The sequence below is a fragment of the Rattus norvegicus genome, chromosome 2, assembly GCF_021556685.1.
Source record: "Rattus norvegicus strain SHRSP/BbbUtx chromosome 2, alternate assembly SHRSP_T2T, whole genome shotgun sequence".
NCBI lineage: Eukaryota > Metazoa > Chordata > Mammalia > Rodentia > Muridae > Rattus > Rattus norvegicus.
In genome coordinates, this window is record NC_141535.1 from 61,248,272 (window position 1) to 61,262,849 (window position 14,578).

General features: G+C 41.8%; 1 protein-coding gene and 1 pseudogene across 12 annotated transcripts in view; one reads left to right on the forward strand and one right to left on the reverse strand.

Annotated features, from left to right (window-relative positions):
* The first annotated feature begins 752 nt into the window (after window positions 1-752).
* On the forward strand, window positions 753-1,552 carry Mrpl40-ps1 (mitochondrial ribosomal protein L40, pseudogene 1; annotated as a pseudogene).
* Window positions 1,553-6,357: 4,805 nt separating this feature from the next.
* Ttc23l (tetratricopeptide repeat domain 23-like) overlaps window positions 6,358-14,578 on the reverse strand; it is a 61,738-nt gene continuing 53,517 nt past the window's right edge. For 8 of the 12 annotated variants that reach the window (NR_197338.1, NR_197341.1, NR_197336.1 and 5 more), the window contains 2 exon segments: window positions 8,914-9,022; window positions 6,358-6,487 (listed from right to left, as the gene is read on the reverse strand). Coding sequence is in view for 3 of the 12 variants with exons in the window: in NM_001433220.1 (NP_001420149.1) it covers window positions 8,947-9,022 (76 nt within the window). In the remaining 9 variants the exon portion in view is untranslated. 12 annotated transcript variants of the gene reach the window in all.

Consider the following 14,578-nt stretch of genomic DNA (forward strand, 5'->3'; position numbering starts at 1 on the left):
AAGCTGAGTGGCTCACCATCATCACACCAATGTCAGAATCATCTAGAGACTTGGTGGTGGGGACAGCACTGTTTTTTATCAAACTTCCTCCAGAAAATTTAGATGTTCGCCAAAGTGTTGAACCACTATTTGAGAGAATCTTCTTGATTTTGTAACATTCTAACATTCACCTGTATTGCTCCCCACCTCCAGGGACTCTTTGCATAACTGTTCTAGAACTTACTATGTAGACCAGGCTGGCCTCGAACTCAGAGACCCACCTGCCTCTGACTCCCAAGTACTGGGATTAAAAGTGTACTGCCCTGGCCTCAGTTCCTTTTTGCAGTCTCACTGGTGTTCCAGGAACCGTCTTAGGTCAAATGCCCTCACACTCGGTACTCTCAGGACTCTTAAAGGACTCACAGGACCCTGTGGCATCTGGCTCTCCATCCTACTTTTTCCTTCACAAGAAAGGATTGACTTCCACATTGCCCAAAAAAAATGAGCCATGTTTGTATTTTTCTGGGTAGTTTTATTTTTCTAAAATAGTTTTTGTGGCAACAGATTTTTTTTTTTGTCATTAACAAAATACAATACTAAAATCATAAGATTAGCCTTCTCAATAGAAAAAATACAAATCTAAAATTCTTTTCTGTGCTAGGTGATAACAATTGTAAACAGGCACTGATAGTTTGGGGCATGATATTTTATCATGGGAAAATGATGTCATTCTACTACAAGATTCATGCTCTCCCAACTCCGGACCGGCAAGTTACAGGCTGAGGCCTGACAGACCTTACCCGGTACCTCAAGTCAGACCGCCGGAAGGAGCGCTCCTGGAAGCTGCCTGCCTGCAGGTGGCTTGAAAAGCTATGGCTGCCGCTGTGATGCTGTGTGCTGCGCGGGTTCTGGGAGCTGGATCCCAGGAACCTGCCAGGCACAGGTCAGACACACCCACCAGAGAGCTTCTTTGCTGTCCTTCTGGGAGCTCATCTCCATGAGAGCCGAACCTCTACGGAAGAAGAAGGTAAACTCTAGAAAGGATCAAGCAGCAAAGGATCGCTTGAAAAAGAGAATCTGAAAACTGGAAAGAGCCACCCAAGAACTGGTTCCTATTGAAGATTTTATTACCCCTGTGAGGTTCTTGGATACATCAAGACAGCGACCTCAGGAGGAGCATTCTTTTGAGGAGAGTGAGCAGAGAGCTCTTCTGCTGAAGAGGTGGGCACTGTATAAGCAGCAGGAGCAGAAGATGGAGAGGGACGCCATCAGAGCCATGCTGGAAGCCGAGCAGGAAGCCCTGGAACAGCTGAAACTTGAGTCTACAGAGCTCTATGCCGAAGCCATTAAGTGCAACACCAGCCTATTCCCCTTGGAGAAAGAAGGGGTACATTACACACCACCTGTCTCTAACTACCAGGCCCCTGAAGGCAGGTACAATGATCTCACCAAGGTGTACACACAAGGAGAATTCAAAAGATAGAACTGAAAACTGCTATCCTCAGAACATGCTGGCCCTAAGAGTCTGGACAAGCAATCTAAAGTCTACTTTTCACAGATAAGTCACCCCAAGAACAAATAAAGGGTAATCAAAAGTAAAAAAAAAAAAAAAAAAGATTCACTTAACATTCCTAAAATTATCTCTTCCAGTCATTCTGACTCCTATCCCCAAATAAAAGAAGTGCCCAAGACTACTGATGGTTGAGAACAATTTGGTGATATCCACCAAAACCTATGGGTGCTTTTAGAATGCCCCACCCTAGAATAGCACACAGAGCAGCAGAGAAAGCCAGCTTAGCAATGAAGGTGACTAGGGGCCAGCTTAGTAGTGACGACTCGTGAGTGTCCCAGACAAGCTCAGTGTCCAGTGACTACCAAGGAGGTAAATGTTTATGAACTGCAGTGAGGGTTTTGAGAAGGAAATGAATAAATTACTATGTTTGAATATTTTCCTGTTTCTGTAAACACTAAGAATAGAACAACCTTAAAATATAATTACAAAAGGTAATCAGTTGTCAATTGAGGGGCTGCAGTTTTCCTTTATATTTAAGGAAAGCAATATTATAACACTTAGAATTTATCTAACTGCTTTCTATTAACTCCCCTGCCCCAACACACACAATACATAAAAGTTGGATACATATGTAGGTTGATGTCAAGGTGATAAATACATGATTGAACAGTAGAGAGTGGGGCAGGGACAAAGTTTTTGTAAGGTGGGAGAGAGGAGGGAGGAGGGGGATCAAGATGAAGTCTCCGGAGGAGGACAGTTGAGAGTTAGGTGAACTAGACTCATTTTATCTTGTCTAGGTGGGCGGTTTAAATCGTTTATCAATTGGCAGTGAATTTATTGTGTGGATGAACTGTGGATTGAGAATTTAACATGTAAATCTAATTGCTAAATTACAAGTTTCTGGAACTTTGACTTTACTGGGCTAAAGAGGACAGTGTGTGAAAGAAATGGCTGAGAGGCAGTTGGAGCGTGCGGATCTGGTTCTGTTGCCTGAGCAGAGAGAGATCGCACAGGGCCCACAGAATGAGATGTGCATGTGCCAGGGGTGGTAACCATTGCCCAGAGGGACAGCACAGAGAGGGCAGCTAAAAGGGAGACAGCTTGCGGACCGCATGGCAGAGTAGCAGCCTGAATGAGCAGATCCAGCTTGCAGGAACTGATAGAAAACGTTCCTCTTTTAATTGTCACCACAACATACATAAGATTTGGGGGTTTTGCTCATTACTGTTTTATGTACTTAGAACAGTACCTAGGCATTCATTAATATGTGTTAAATGGGAGAATCTGCTTTGAGATTGTGTTACTTATGAAAACTTTTAAATTTGTATATTGATAGACTTAATTAAAGATAGAGATTTGTACATTTAAAACTATCTTTATAGGTACATACGGTTGGGGATTTATTTTTCATTATATGTGCAGGTGTATGTACTTGAGTGCAGCTCTCCACAGAGGACTCTGTGGGGCTGGGGACAGTCATGAGGCGCCCTATGTGGGTGCTGGGCACCAAACTCAGGTCTTCTACAAGGGTATTACATGCTCTTAAGTACTGAGCTGCCTCTTCAGCCCCAAATCATTATAACATTGAGGTACTGATTCATTAAAGAATTTTTATGTATGTTCCCCTTGATTTAGGGATTGTTTTTTAAATGAGCTTACCTTTGTTTAACATCCAGTGAGAGACCACCCAGAGGAGTGCTTCCTCAGGCAGAGCTGGGGACACTTGGGGGCCCACTAAACTTATATCACACACAGCCCATGGGTTTTATAAGTTTTAGTTTTGTGTTTTTGAAGTTTATATCATTTTCTTTTTGGAAAATTTTGCTTGCCACAAATAGGTAAATAGCCCTTTTCCCCCCTTTTCCCTTGTGTATTCCCCATTTTATGTTTCTACCTAGAGGTTGACTACTAAAAATAAGAGACTAAATAATTTCTTAAATTATATTTTTTATAAATCACAGGATTTCTGATGTAAGCTATCCCTGTAAGACATAGTTGCAATTGCCTGAAGGGGTGGGCTGTGCTGCTCTCAACAGATTGGAGCGGGGCTCTTTCAGAGCTATATGGAGAGCAACAAGGTGGCTCAGTAGGTTAAGCATTGCCTGTTCAGACCTGACACCTTGCGTTCAGTCCTTAGGAAAGAAAAAGCTGGATGAGGTGGCATGAATCTGTTATCCCAGCACTCTAGGGCCAGATGGGAGGTGAACAGAATCAGCCCAGAGAAAGACCTGCCTCAAAAATGGGCAGAGGGATAGCCCAAACTCCTGAAAAATTTGCGGACCTTCACACATGACCTACACTCAGTTTACTACAGTTTTTTAATAATATAGACTCCTTCCCTTCCTGCTTTCACGTTTCCTGTTCCTCTTTACTGGAAATAAAAATTAGGGGATTGAGCACGTTCTGAGCTTGGTCTTCACTTTCCAGTGTTACTTTTAAACATGTCAGGTTATATGCACTTACGCATGCTCACAGATACTGCAACACACTTCCCTCTGGGGAATAGACAGTGCTGTAGTTAGAAACATTAGGAGTACTTGAACATGCAAATCTATTATGGAGAGGAGTTCTGATAACCTTTGAAATGCTTTCCTTGTGAAATTAATAGCTTATTGATTAATATAAGATAGTTATAGATGTCCTTGGTAGAGCTAAAGAGATTCAGGATTGTAAACTGACTAAATTAACTCAGAGAAGCTCCTTAGCCTTTCCTGAAAAAGAATAATCTTGTTAGGGCTGTGCCCTGTCCCTTTAGGAATTGGTATAGAAGTTCGGTTCCTAAATAGTCTTCCTTCCCACTGTTCCTGTCCCAGAGGTTTTGGTTACTGTTATTATCTGAGAGCTTTGGTTGCTGTTACTAACTGGGTTAGTAACTGTCTGGTCTCTGGTCAGGTGGAACTTTGATATGAAGGTTGGTTTGATGGCTCAAACCATAAGTACAGCTGAGCCTATGGACCGGTTGCAGAAACTTTGCTAAAGCTGCTTAAACGTCTCTATATGACACAATCCAATTTGGGCTTGGAGTTCCTCTAACTTGATATGGAGATATAAGAAAAAAATAGCCTAACCTTATACACCTGAAAACGCCAGTGTCTGTGGACTAATTCAAAAGAATAGTGTAGTTCAGGCCCATTAGCAATGGTATGCATTGGTCTACAGCCATACCACCCCAAACATACACAGTTTAGTCTGGGCTCAGAAGGTAGGCAGTTAGCCCTGGTTAGCACTTGGATGGCGAAAGGTCAAGAGTTTGATTGTATGATCCTACCTGCTGGCTCCCAGATGATTGAATTTAGAAGGCAGCTTGGTACTTACCCAGTTTTCCAAAAAGAATACAATTTCAAATTAGGTTACATTACACTCAACATTTCTACTGTTCCTGTGAGTTCACAAAGCATTAAAATTTTTAAGTTGGTGAAACTACTCTTACCTGTAAACATACAGTTCCTACAATGGTATGTGTCTATATATTTCTCAAATCCATAAACTACTGTGTGGGAGGGGAAGCAACCCTTCTGATGCTACTTGAGTCAATCAGAACTTCTGGATGTGAGCAGAAGTTCCTCTCCAGGCAGGACTGAAATTAACACCGAGGAACCAGTAGATAACCAATGACAAAAAGCAGAGTCAGGACCGCACCTGGGGACTTTGATTCTGAGTGCCAGACTAAAGCATTCTGGGGGAAAGATGGCAGTCAGAGAAAACCTACCAGTCTGTGGGCTAGCCTTCAGATCAAATGCTGCATGTGCTCTGGCCAAACACTGCTCATTACTTCCTATCACTTGGGATTGGATGATTATTGGATTTTGCAGGCTGAACAAGTTCCTTCTTGAATAAAGAACCAAAATGATCTGTAAATACTAATGGAAAGGGTACTTGGTAGTGAGACACTGAGTTTCCCAAAGACAAATTCTTTGAGTTCCATTAAGTCAATTAAGGGAACGGGCTGAAGGGAGACTTCTTTTTAAAGTTGTCTAAACTAATATGAATGTTCTGTCTTGCTTTTTTTTCATACTTGAAAAATAACATAATTTTCTTGCAGTGATACTCCAGGCTAGCTAGCCTAGCATCTTTTACTTCCAGAAGATTCTCCTGTCTCTGCTCCTCATGTCACCCTAGGAGTGCTGGGGTTACAGATACATGCCAGCATATGCAGCCTTGTATTCTGCATGTCCTCAATGCTCGAACTTATGCATTCAGGCTTACACAGCTAGCACTTCTACCCACTGAGCATCCTCTCAGCCCATCCTTTTCTAAAGATATTTAAACCCAGCTTGGGAAAGAAAGCATGAAAGGAAGCCCCATCTATAATCCAGGAATGACTACCAAGCTAACCTTAAACAAATCCCGTAAACTCTTTCTCCTATCCTTAGGCCATTTATAAAGTAAGGTCCTTTCTGATTCTAACATACAATCAGGCCAGGGCAGACTTCTCAGGAGACTCAAACATTACTCACAAAGCGGTTTCAGCAGCCTTAAACAGGCTGTGACTAAAACCATTTCCAAACAGTGTATTAGGATGTTCCTTGATAAACTGCTTAGTAAGTAAGGTATGAGACTCTGGTGCAGTTCTGGAGCCTGCTCTCAGCACGGGGTCGTGTTCAACCCACAGTAACGAGAAGGAGAAAGTCAAGACGTAACTGAGTCACAAGTAGAAGAAAGGAATGGGAGGTGAGAGAGACCCTGCAACACTGACTAAACAATGCATCACTAACGGACTTCTTTACCAGGTTATAGATCAAGATCCTGGTTTCTAACATCCCACCCACAAGATTGTGAGATGGAACTCTTTCCTCAAGAATCTTTAGAATCCTTAGTTTAAAAAAACAAACAAACAAACAAACAAACAAAACAAAACAAAACACTTCCACTCTGTTGCTGCCGTCAATGCTGATAAACAGACTTTGTGCTGTAGAATTTTGGCTAGCAACAAGGTTGTTTTTATTGTTGGCTATCTTGTGTAGAGTTTTCAGTCCCTGATAACATGAGGGAGACCTAGAAAGGAAGGAGAAAAGCATTTTTACTTTCGTTGGTTCTTCCCTCTGACGACAGCCGCCCCTTCCCCGACACCACATCACTGCCTTATCAGTGTTGAAAGGCTGTGCTCATCCTGAGGCTAGGACAGTGTCATATGACTTCACATTACCACACTTAACCATGTTGAATGAGTGTTTAAACAAATCCGAAATAGGACTAGAGTCTTGGATTTGACCCAAAAGACCAAAGCTCTTCCCTGGACTTAGATGACAAAGTCTGGGCATTATAACTACCTGGGTTGCATTTAACCTCCCGCTGAGGAACACCTATCTAATTTATCCAATGGTACTTCAGGATTTTCAAATAATTTCAGATGGGCACAGAGATTCAAAACCCAAGCCGTAAGAGAGCCCACCTTACCTGTTTTCTGGCGACTAAGGCTTCTATGCCCCCATTTCACAGGGTGACTTCCTAGTCCTTGGAGATATGGAGTAATTATATTCCACAGGAATCTGATACACAATTTACAAGGAACTTGGAATTTTAAATGTACAATCTCACTAAAGACTATTTCATGCTCTGACTACTACCAGCCTACATAAGATACAGGAAGTTGGGGACTGGAGAGATGGCTCAGTGGTAAAAGCACTGACTGCTCTTCCAGAGGTCCTGAGTTCAATTCCCAGCAACCATCTGTAATGGTGGCTCACAACCATCTGTAATGGGATCTGATGCTCTCTTCTGATATTTCTGAAGACAGCTACAGTGTACTCATACGAATAATAAAAATAAGTCTTTAAAAAAAAACCAAAAGGTACAGGAAGTTACCTGTGGCTTTAGTTACCTCAGCAGTAATAAGAGATAACTTTAGCAGAGGAAACAGGCACAGACTCAGTTCCGCTCAAGAGTCACACTAAATCAGAGGAGGGAAAAGATCTGAGAACTGACTGCTAGGAGAGTGAGTCAGCCAGCTACCACATGGTGGCAGGATTCCCCTGCCCAAAATCCTCTGTTATCAAGAACATTGGTTTGCACTAGTATAGTCAGTCTCTTTGTTGGGCTTTTGTTCATTTCTAACTGTGTTACAGTTTCTGTTTTCAGGGGTTCTAGATCCTGCCTGAAATGTTAACCAACAAAATGTTGTCCCCATGAGATTAGTGTTAGCTTTTCTGATAAGCCAGCCCCTGCCCCATTTGCTTTAAGCATCAATGTCCTAACCAAAAGATCATGAAGTCAGAGTAATAAAGATGGCTGCTAATTTACTACATGGATACTGGGGGTCAATGCTTGGCAAGCACTCCACTTGTTTCTCACAGCAATCCTGACATAAGTATATACTCATCTTTATGTTATAGACAAGAAAAATGGGATTAGATATAACTAGAAAGTATTAGTGTTTTGAATCCAGGCCTCTCTGTTGCCAGAGCTACACTGAAACTACACAGTGTTGCCAGCGCTGACCTCCCATAGGCAGACGCCTCCATGTTGAACATTAGAGCTACTACTCTTTTTTTTTTTTCAATTGTAAAATCTGTTTTTATTTTATTTTTTTTCTCCATCTTTATTAAATTGGGTATTTCTTATGTACATTTCAAATGTTATTCCCTTTCCCGGTTTCCAGGCTAACATCCCCCTAGCCCCTCCCTCTCCCCTTCTATGTCGGTGTTCCCCTCCCCATCCTCCCTCCATTACCGCCCTTCCAACAACAATCCTGTTCACTGGGGGTCCAATCTTGGCAGGACCAAGGGCTTCCCCTTCCACTGGTGCTCTTACTAGGCTATCCATTGCTACCTATGAGGTTGGAGTCCAGGGTCAGTCCATGTACAGTCTTTGGGTAGTGACTTAGTCCCTGGAAGCTCTGGTTGGTTGGCATTGTTGTTCATATGGGGTCTCGAGCCCCTTCATTGAGCTACTACTCTTAACCACTGTGAATCATAAGGGATAATTAGGTCACCGGGACATGTTCAAGTCAACTCTCTATGATCAGGTAAATGGTTGACTGTTGACACAATTATTATCCTAAGACTTCATGCCCCAAAGAAGACCCCAAAGTCTTTACCAAACTATAAAAGCATTCTTGAAGTCTCAGATCAATCGTGTCCTACACCTTTGATTTGAACGAGACCAACTTGGTCTATTGTAGTCCTAAGATAGTATAAAATTTCACTTGCTAAAATTTAAATCACTGACTGTTCAGAACTTAGGTTCATAGAAACACGGCATTAAAAAATAACAGCTTTCTCTACAGATGTACATAGCAGATCTAGTATATTCCAAGTCCTGTGAGTTACTGCAGATAACCCACATCTCCTTGTTGACTGCTGTTTTTAAGCTGATTCCAACCACAGCTCTTTCTCCCTCCCCAGGTAGCCTGTGTGCATCTATGGGAGTCAGCACTTCCTATTAGAAATGGCAGCAGAGCTGTGCAAGCGCTAAGTACTTACCATTCCTTGATTCCTTCCAGACGTTGCCCTCCTTCATTCCGTTCTGTCTCTGCATACACTTTTCTTCTTTCCTGGAGTGGCTTCTTTTTTCCATCTGGATAAACTTGCCCTTTGGGAAACAGCTCAATGGTTACACCATGAAGGCTTTTCCAGGTCCTATAGCTACTGTCTCATTTTTATCCTCGTCGCATAGCGGGCTCTCATCGGGAACTCACACTCGGTATTTTATTGTTTCTTTGAGCTCCTTCCTGCACCAAGGGCTACTCCCTTACCGTAAATGACTGTGGTTTATTTATGATGGTTACCTCTGACATCCAGTGAATGTGTTTTATTTATGTTGCTTATCTGTGACATCTATAGCTGTACCTGTTATTTAGGAGGCTCTTACCAGATGTTGAAGGCATGAATGAGACAAGTAGACTCTTGGAACAAGTCTTTCCAGAGGTAACTGCCCCAAGGCCCATTTCTACCCTACGTTCCTTCATGTTTCCTCTTCCAGCCTCACAGCCCAGGAGCAGAGACTCTGTTGTATTTACCTGACCAAGAGGCCTTGAGGAAGGACTCAATACAGGTAGTGGACGTGAGCTAGGAAACAGAATATAAAGATGATGCTTTCTCTAGATCTAATTACGTCATAGATTTTTTTTCCTTCCTGAGTGGTGAACAAGTGCACTAAAATACATTTGCTAGTAAAAGAGTAAATTCCAATGTGAAGTTCTACAGCTTCTAGTCTAACTCTATAGACATTCATTAAGATGTATTGTCATTGAGTTTGTTGTCTAGTGTTGTTTTGTATCTTTTTGTTGTTTTTCTTACAAGGTTTCTTTTTATAATAAAGTTTTTTTTGTTTGGCTTGTTTTGGGTTTTGTGTGTGTGTGTGTGTGTGTGTGTGTGTGTGTGTGTGTGTGTGTGTGTGTGATGCTTTAGCCCTAACAGGTCAATGAACTTTGTGGTTTCTGGTTTCATTCTCTTTTTATAGAAAAAAAAAGATGGCTTTCTTTGCCCCCCCCCCCGTTGTCATATGTAGCTTTAAAGTCCATCAGAAAAGCTATATCACTATAACTTCTCGGTTTGCAATTGTCCCGGAGATATATGCAGTGATGAAAATGAAGCTGACACTCCATGCTTTCGTACTACCAATAAGGCTGGATTAAGAGATCCAGCCAGGATCTATTAATGTCCTATGGCCTACCACATGCTGTGTGAAATGCCACTCTCACTCTGCGTTGTTTCTACAATACAGATACTGTCTGACTCCTCATTAAAGAAGGCTGAAACATAGGGTAACTTGTACATGGAAAGTGCTGGAACAAGATTTAAACAACGTCGTAACACTATGTCTAGTATGTGGTCTACATTCTTCTAGTTAGGACTCTCTTGTAACGGGGGTGGGGCACTTTGCAAGGTAATGCTCACTTTCTGATTATGGAACATGTCTAATTGAATGTTGGCCCAAACATTAATATCAAAAAGTTGTTCTACAAGTTCATGCTAATGTTAGCAAATGGCGATGTCCTATTTGCCAGTAGAATGGCTTCTTAGTCAGCATTCTCTCCACATCTGGAATCTTTGTCCAACTTTGTCATCATCTCCAATCAGACACTCTCCAGGCCAGCAGGCTTTCCAAGCTGCTTTACTCACATTAGCTCGTTTACTTACAACGACCCTATGAACTGAGAATTCCGGGTTTATCCCTACCTCAGGGATGAGGAAACTGATAAGTGAGCTGTCCAAGACCATATGCCGACACACAATAGAGCTGGGCTATAACAGCCACTGGCTGCATCTCACCTCTACACTGAATTATCTCTTAACATTTATCTTTCCATCATCACAAATAAGATGCATGTTATAAATGCTAAAATAAAATCACAAAAATATAGAGCACGAAGTCTCCACACACAAATGACCCAGACATAATACTATTATGTTTAGTAATCACATATTTATAAAAACCAATATGTAGTTTTTTCTTATTCCTTCCAACATATCTGAGGTAAAACCCAGGGTTCTGAATGACCATGTTATAACATATACCACTTTTTTCTGGTTGGCATTTGAATTTGTCTACCATTTTTTTCTTATTGGAAACAAATCCTTAAAGAAGATGAAGACCAACATGCACAAAGCTTGAGTACAGATATCAAAAAACAGATTTTGAACCATATTTCAGAGTCATGGGACACACACACTTAAACATTTTACCCACTTTTTTCCCCTCAAAAAACCAACAAAGGGTAGTATAACAGCCAGTCTTATCAACAGAATATGAAGAGGGCCAACTCGCTGTGACCTTGCTGACAGAACGAGGCTGGCAGGTATACTCTCCATTCTCACGAATCCTCGGCTAACACTTGCACTTGTTAATGCTACAGGAGGCTGGACACTGCCTGCTCACTGGTAGTCTGCATTCCCTTAATGTTTCATTGCAATAAGGTAGTTAGTGCTTTCTGGAAACTTTCTCCTCCCTCTTTGATTTCTTTTCTGATTTTTCTAAGGTCTCTTTTTGAGTCTCCTTCATCTAGATAATACAATGATAATGCTTGGTTTTGTTGCTAATATCAATGCTACTATTATTACTATTAACTGTTACTATTACTACTACTATTACTGCTACTATTAACTACTAGTATAACTACTGCTGCTGGTGGTGGTACAATTAACTGCTACTGCCACTACAACAATTCCTGGAAGCTGTGTTTCCCACATATATTAAATGCCTAGCGAGAGTGTTTTTATTACGTCTTAGAGCTAGAGTGCGAAGTCCCACTGCACTTGTGCCCTGGTGCTCAGCACCTAAATCATGCTATAATCTCTCCAGACTAAGCGTGAACGGTCTCCAAAGCTCTTTCTAAGCCTCATTGTTCCACAGACACACATCTGTACGCTGTTTTCCATCTCATAGGCTTCAGAATGTATCTCCCTGAGCTCTTGTTCCAAACCCCCAGCAGCTTACTAGACATTGCCAAGTGTGTGTACAGGGAACACCTCAAACACAGCATAAGTAACATGGAAATTATTATCTCCCAAGTCCCAGACATCCTCCATGATGGTCTCCTCTACCAGCACTGCTCATTACGTCAGTCTATTTGTTAAGCTGGGGACTTCAAAGCCAACTTGAGTCTTGCCACTGACACACTTCACATCTAATTGCTTTCAAAGTTTGTCAACATAAATGACAGAATGCTTCTCAATATATCATCTATACCTTCCGATAGCTTAGGTCCTTAAGAGTCTCAACATCTCTCTCTTAGGCTATTGGATCTGCCTGCTAAGTGTGCTCCTTACTTCTCCCTACTTGTCTTTCATATCCATCGCTATCAGAGTTGATCTCTGAAAGCTGATAACTAATCCTATCCTGTTCAAAATTTCTTTCATAGCTGCCTTCTCTATAAGTCTAGACACTCAGTATAGTTTATGAAAGTCTGGTGCTATGGCTCCAATATTTTTACTCCAGCAGAGGACTTCAACAGACTTCACCCCAGTTTTGTCCACAGCTTGGTATTATCCATGCACATTAAAGTATAACAACTCAAGACTTCTTGCTTTCCTGAGAAACACCAACTCGCCAGCTTCTTTTCTGTCTGCAGTTTTGGTCATCTACCTATGTTTGAAGACCCTCTACCCTTCCTGCGTGCAGTTTACACACATGGTTTTGGCCTCACAATTTATTCCTCGTTGTTTTTATTTATAATTCTATTAAAAACATACTTCAGAGTAATTTCAAACTGGTTATGTGTATTTTTTCTGAAAGGAAAGTTTCTTAAACACATCGAGTACTTCTCAGTACTTGAGCTTGATTTATGAATGATTAAACTGAAGTGCACCTGGGACTCAGGTAGAAACTTAACAACGTCCAAGTTTGTTCACAAAGACGAAGTTTTCTCTGCCTCTTTTTAAGCACTGAAATCTTACGGGATGCCTTTGTAACTGTTGTTTTGCTCTGAAATTAGCTCCTGTCTCAAGCGGCCAGTTCTGCTCTAACTTGCAGAGCCTCCACAAGACAAGAATTCAGGCTGCTGGCCGTGACAGTCCAGTGAGTATTTCACTGCGTTCCTGAAGGAGGTGTCGTAAAGCACGCTAGCGCCCATTGGAATACAAGCCGAGTCCCAGGACATCTGGGACTGATTGTTCCAGTGAGAGGCTGAAGCAGAGAGAGCCATTCCTGCACTGATTTTGGACATCTGGGCTCTGGCAACTACCCCATGGCTTTGCTCAGCAGTTCTTGGGAAACGAGATATGGGCCTGTTTCAGAGAAAGAAAAACCTTTAATGACGCAACATCTATTCCAGCAGAGGACTTCAAAGGACTCTTCTTTTCCCCTTATATGGACTCTAGCTAGGTCTAGATCTCATTGTCTTAGCAGAAAGAGAGCAATTAGATTTACATTAAAATTCCAAGAGCCTTGCCTCTTCCTGTGCAAATTAACTCTAAAAACTCAGTTTTCAGTGTCTCCACATGTAAAATGGGTTCTAGAGTGTAACCTGCTGAAGAGGCCTCTCTATATGTGGATGGAAACCCCTTCAAAGTCAGATTCTTAGTGAAAGAGCAGGAATCTGAAATCTGATCAAGCACTTAAAGAAATGTAGACTCCCTGGCGTCTGCATTAGCTTCCACAAATATCCCCTAGTTTCTCTTCATTTTATGGCACTTGTCACCTTGAGGCTACTGAGAAAACATATTCACTCTATTTATCTTGCATTCTTTCCTTATAAAGTTAGAGATACATTTTACTAACACATGGAGAATACATTGTTTTGGCCATCTTGTCTCCTACCCCTGTTCCTAGATCCACCAGGAATCTCACCCACCCAGCTAACTTTGTTTCCTCTTTTATCAAAGCCTTAGATTCCTGCTAATGGCTACATAATTTTACATGTGTGCCTTCAAGTTGTACAGACATTGAGCATGCTGTCATAAGCACTATGAGTTCATATGTACAACTGCTGTATGCAGAGGACATCGTTTCCCTGTAGTCACCTAACCACCCCTGCCCCTTACAGTCTTTCTGCTCCCTCTTCCACAGTAATCCCTGAGCCCTGGGAAGAGGGAACCTGTGTGGATGTCTCCTTTAGCGCTGAGCACTTGACAGTCACTTATTCTTTGAACCTTGACCAGTTGTGGGTCTCTTGTCTGTCTGTCTGTCTCCCCCTCTGTGTGTGTGTGCGCGTGTGGGTGTGTGCGCGTGTGTGCGCACCATGGTATGCTCTGATAAGCATTGGAAGTTCAGAGGACAGCTTGTAGGAGTCTATTCTTTTCTCCCACCATGTGTGTCCCAGGGATCATATTTAGTCTTCAGACATGGCAGCAGGTTCCCAGGTTCCCTTAACCTACTGTTAATCTCACTAGTTCTGAGGTTTCTCTTGTTTGGATACAAGCCAGGTAGAATTTTTGCCCCAACTTTGAAGAAAGAGCCTGTGTTTCTTCTCTGAAATTGCATGTTGTTTTTGTTCCGTTTTGTTATTAATAATTTCAAAACATAAAAGGTGCTTTAAATGGATCAGAATGTCAAAATCTCAAACACAAAATATGGTAATTCTGACTAACAATTACCCCTACTTTCGATTATTCTGACTTGTCTTAAAAGTGAGAGGCTGTGAGTCTTCTATAAGGAAGGGGAGGGATGAGTGTTTTGCTAACATTGATTTAGCACACGCTCTGCTGG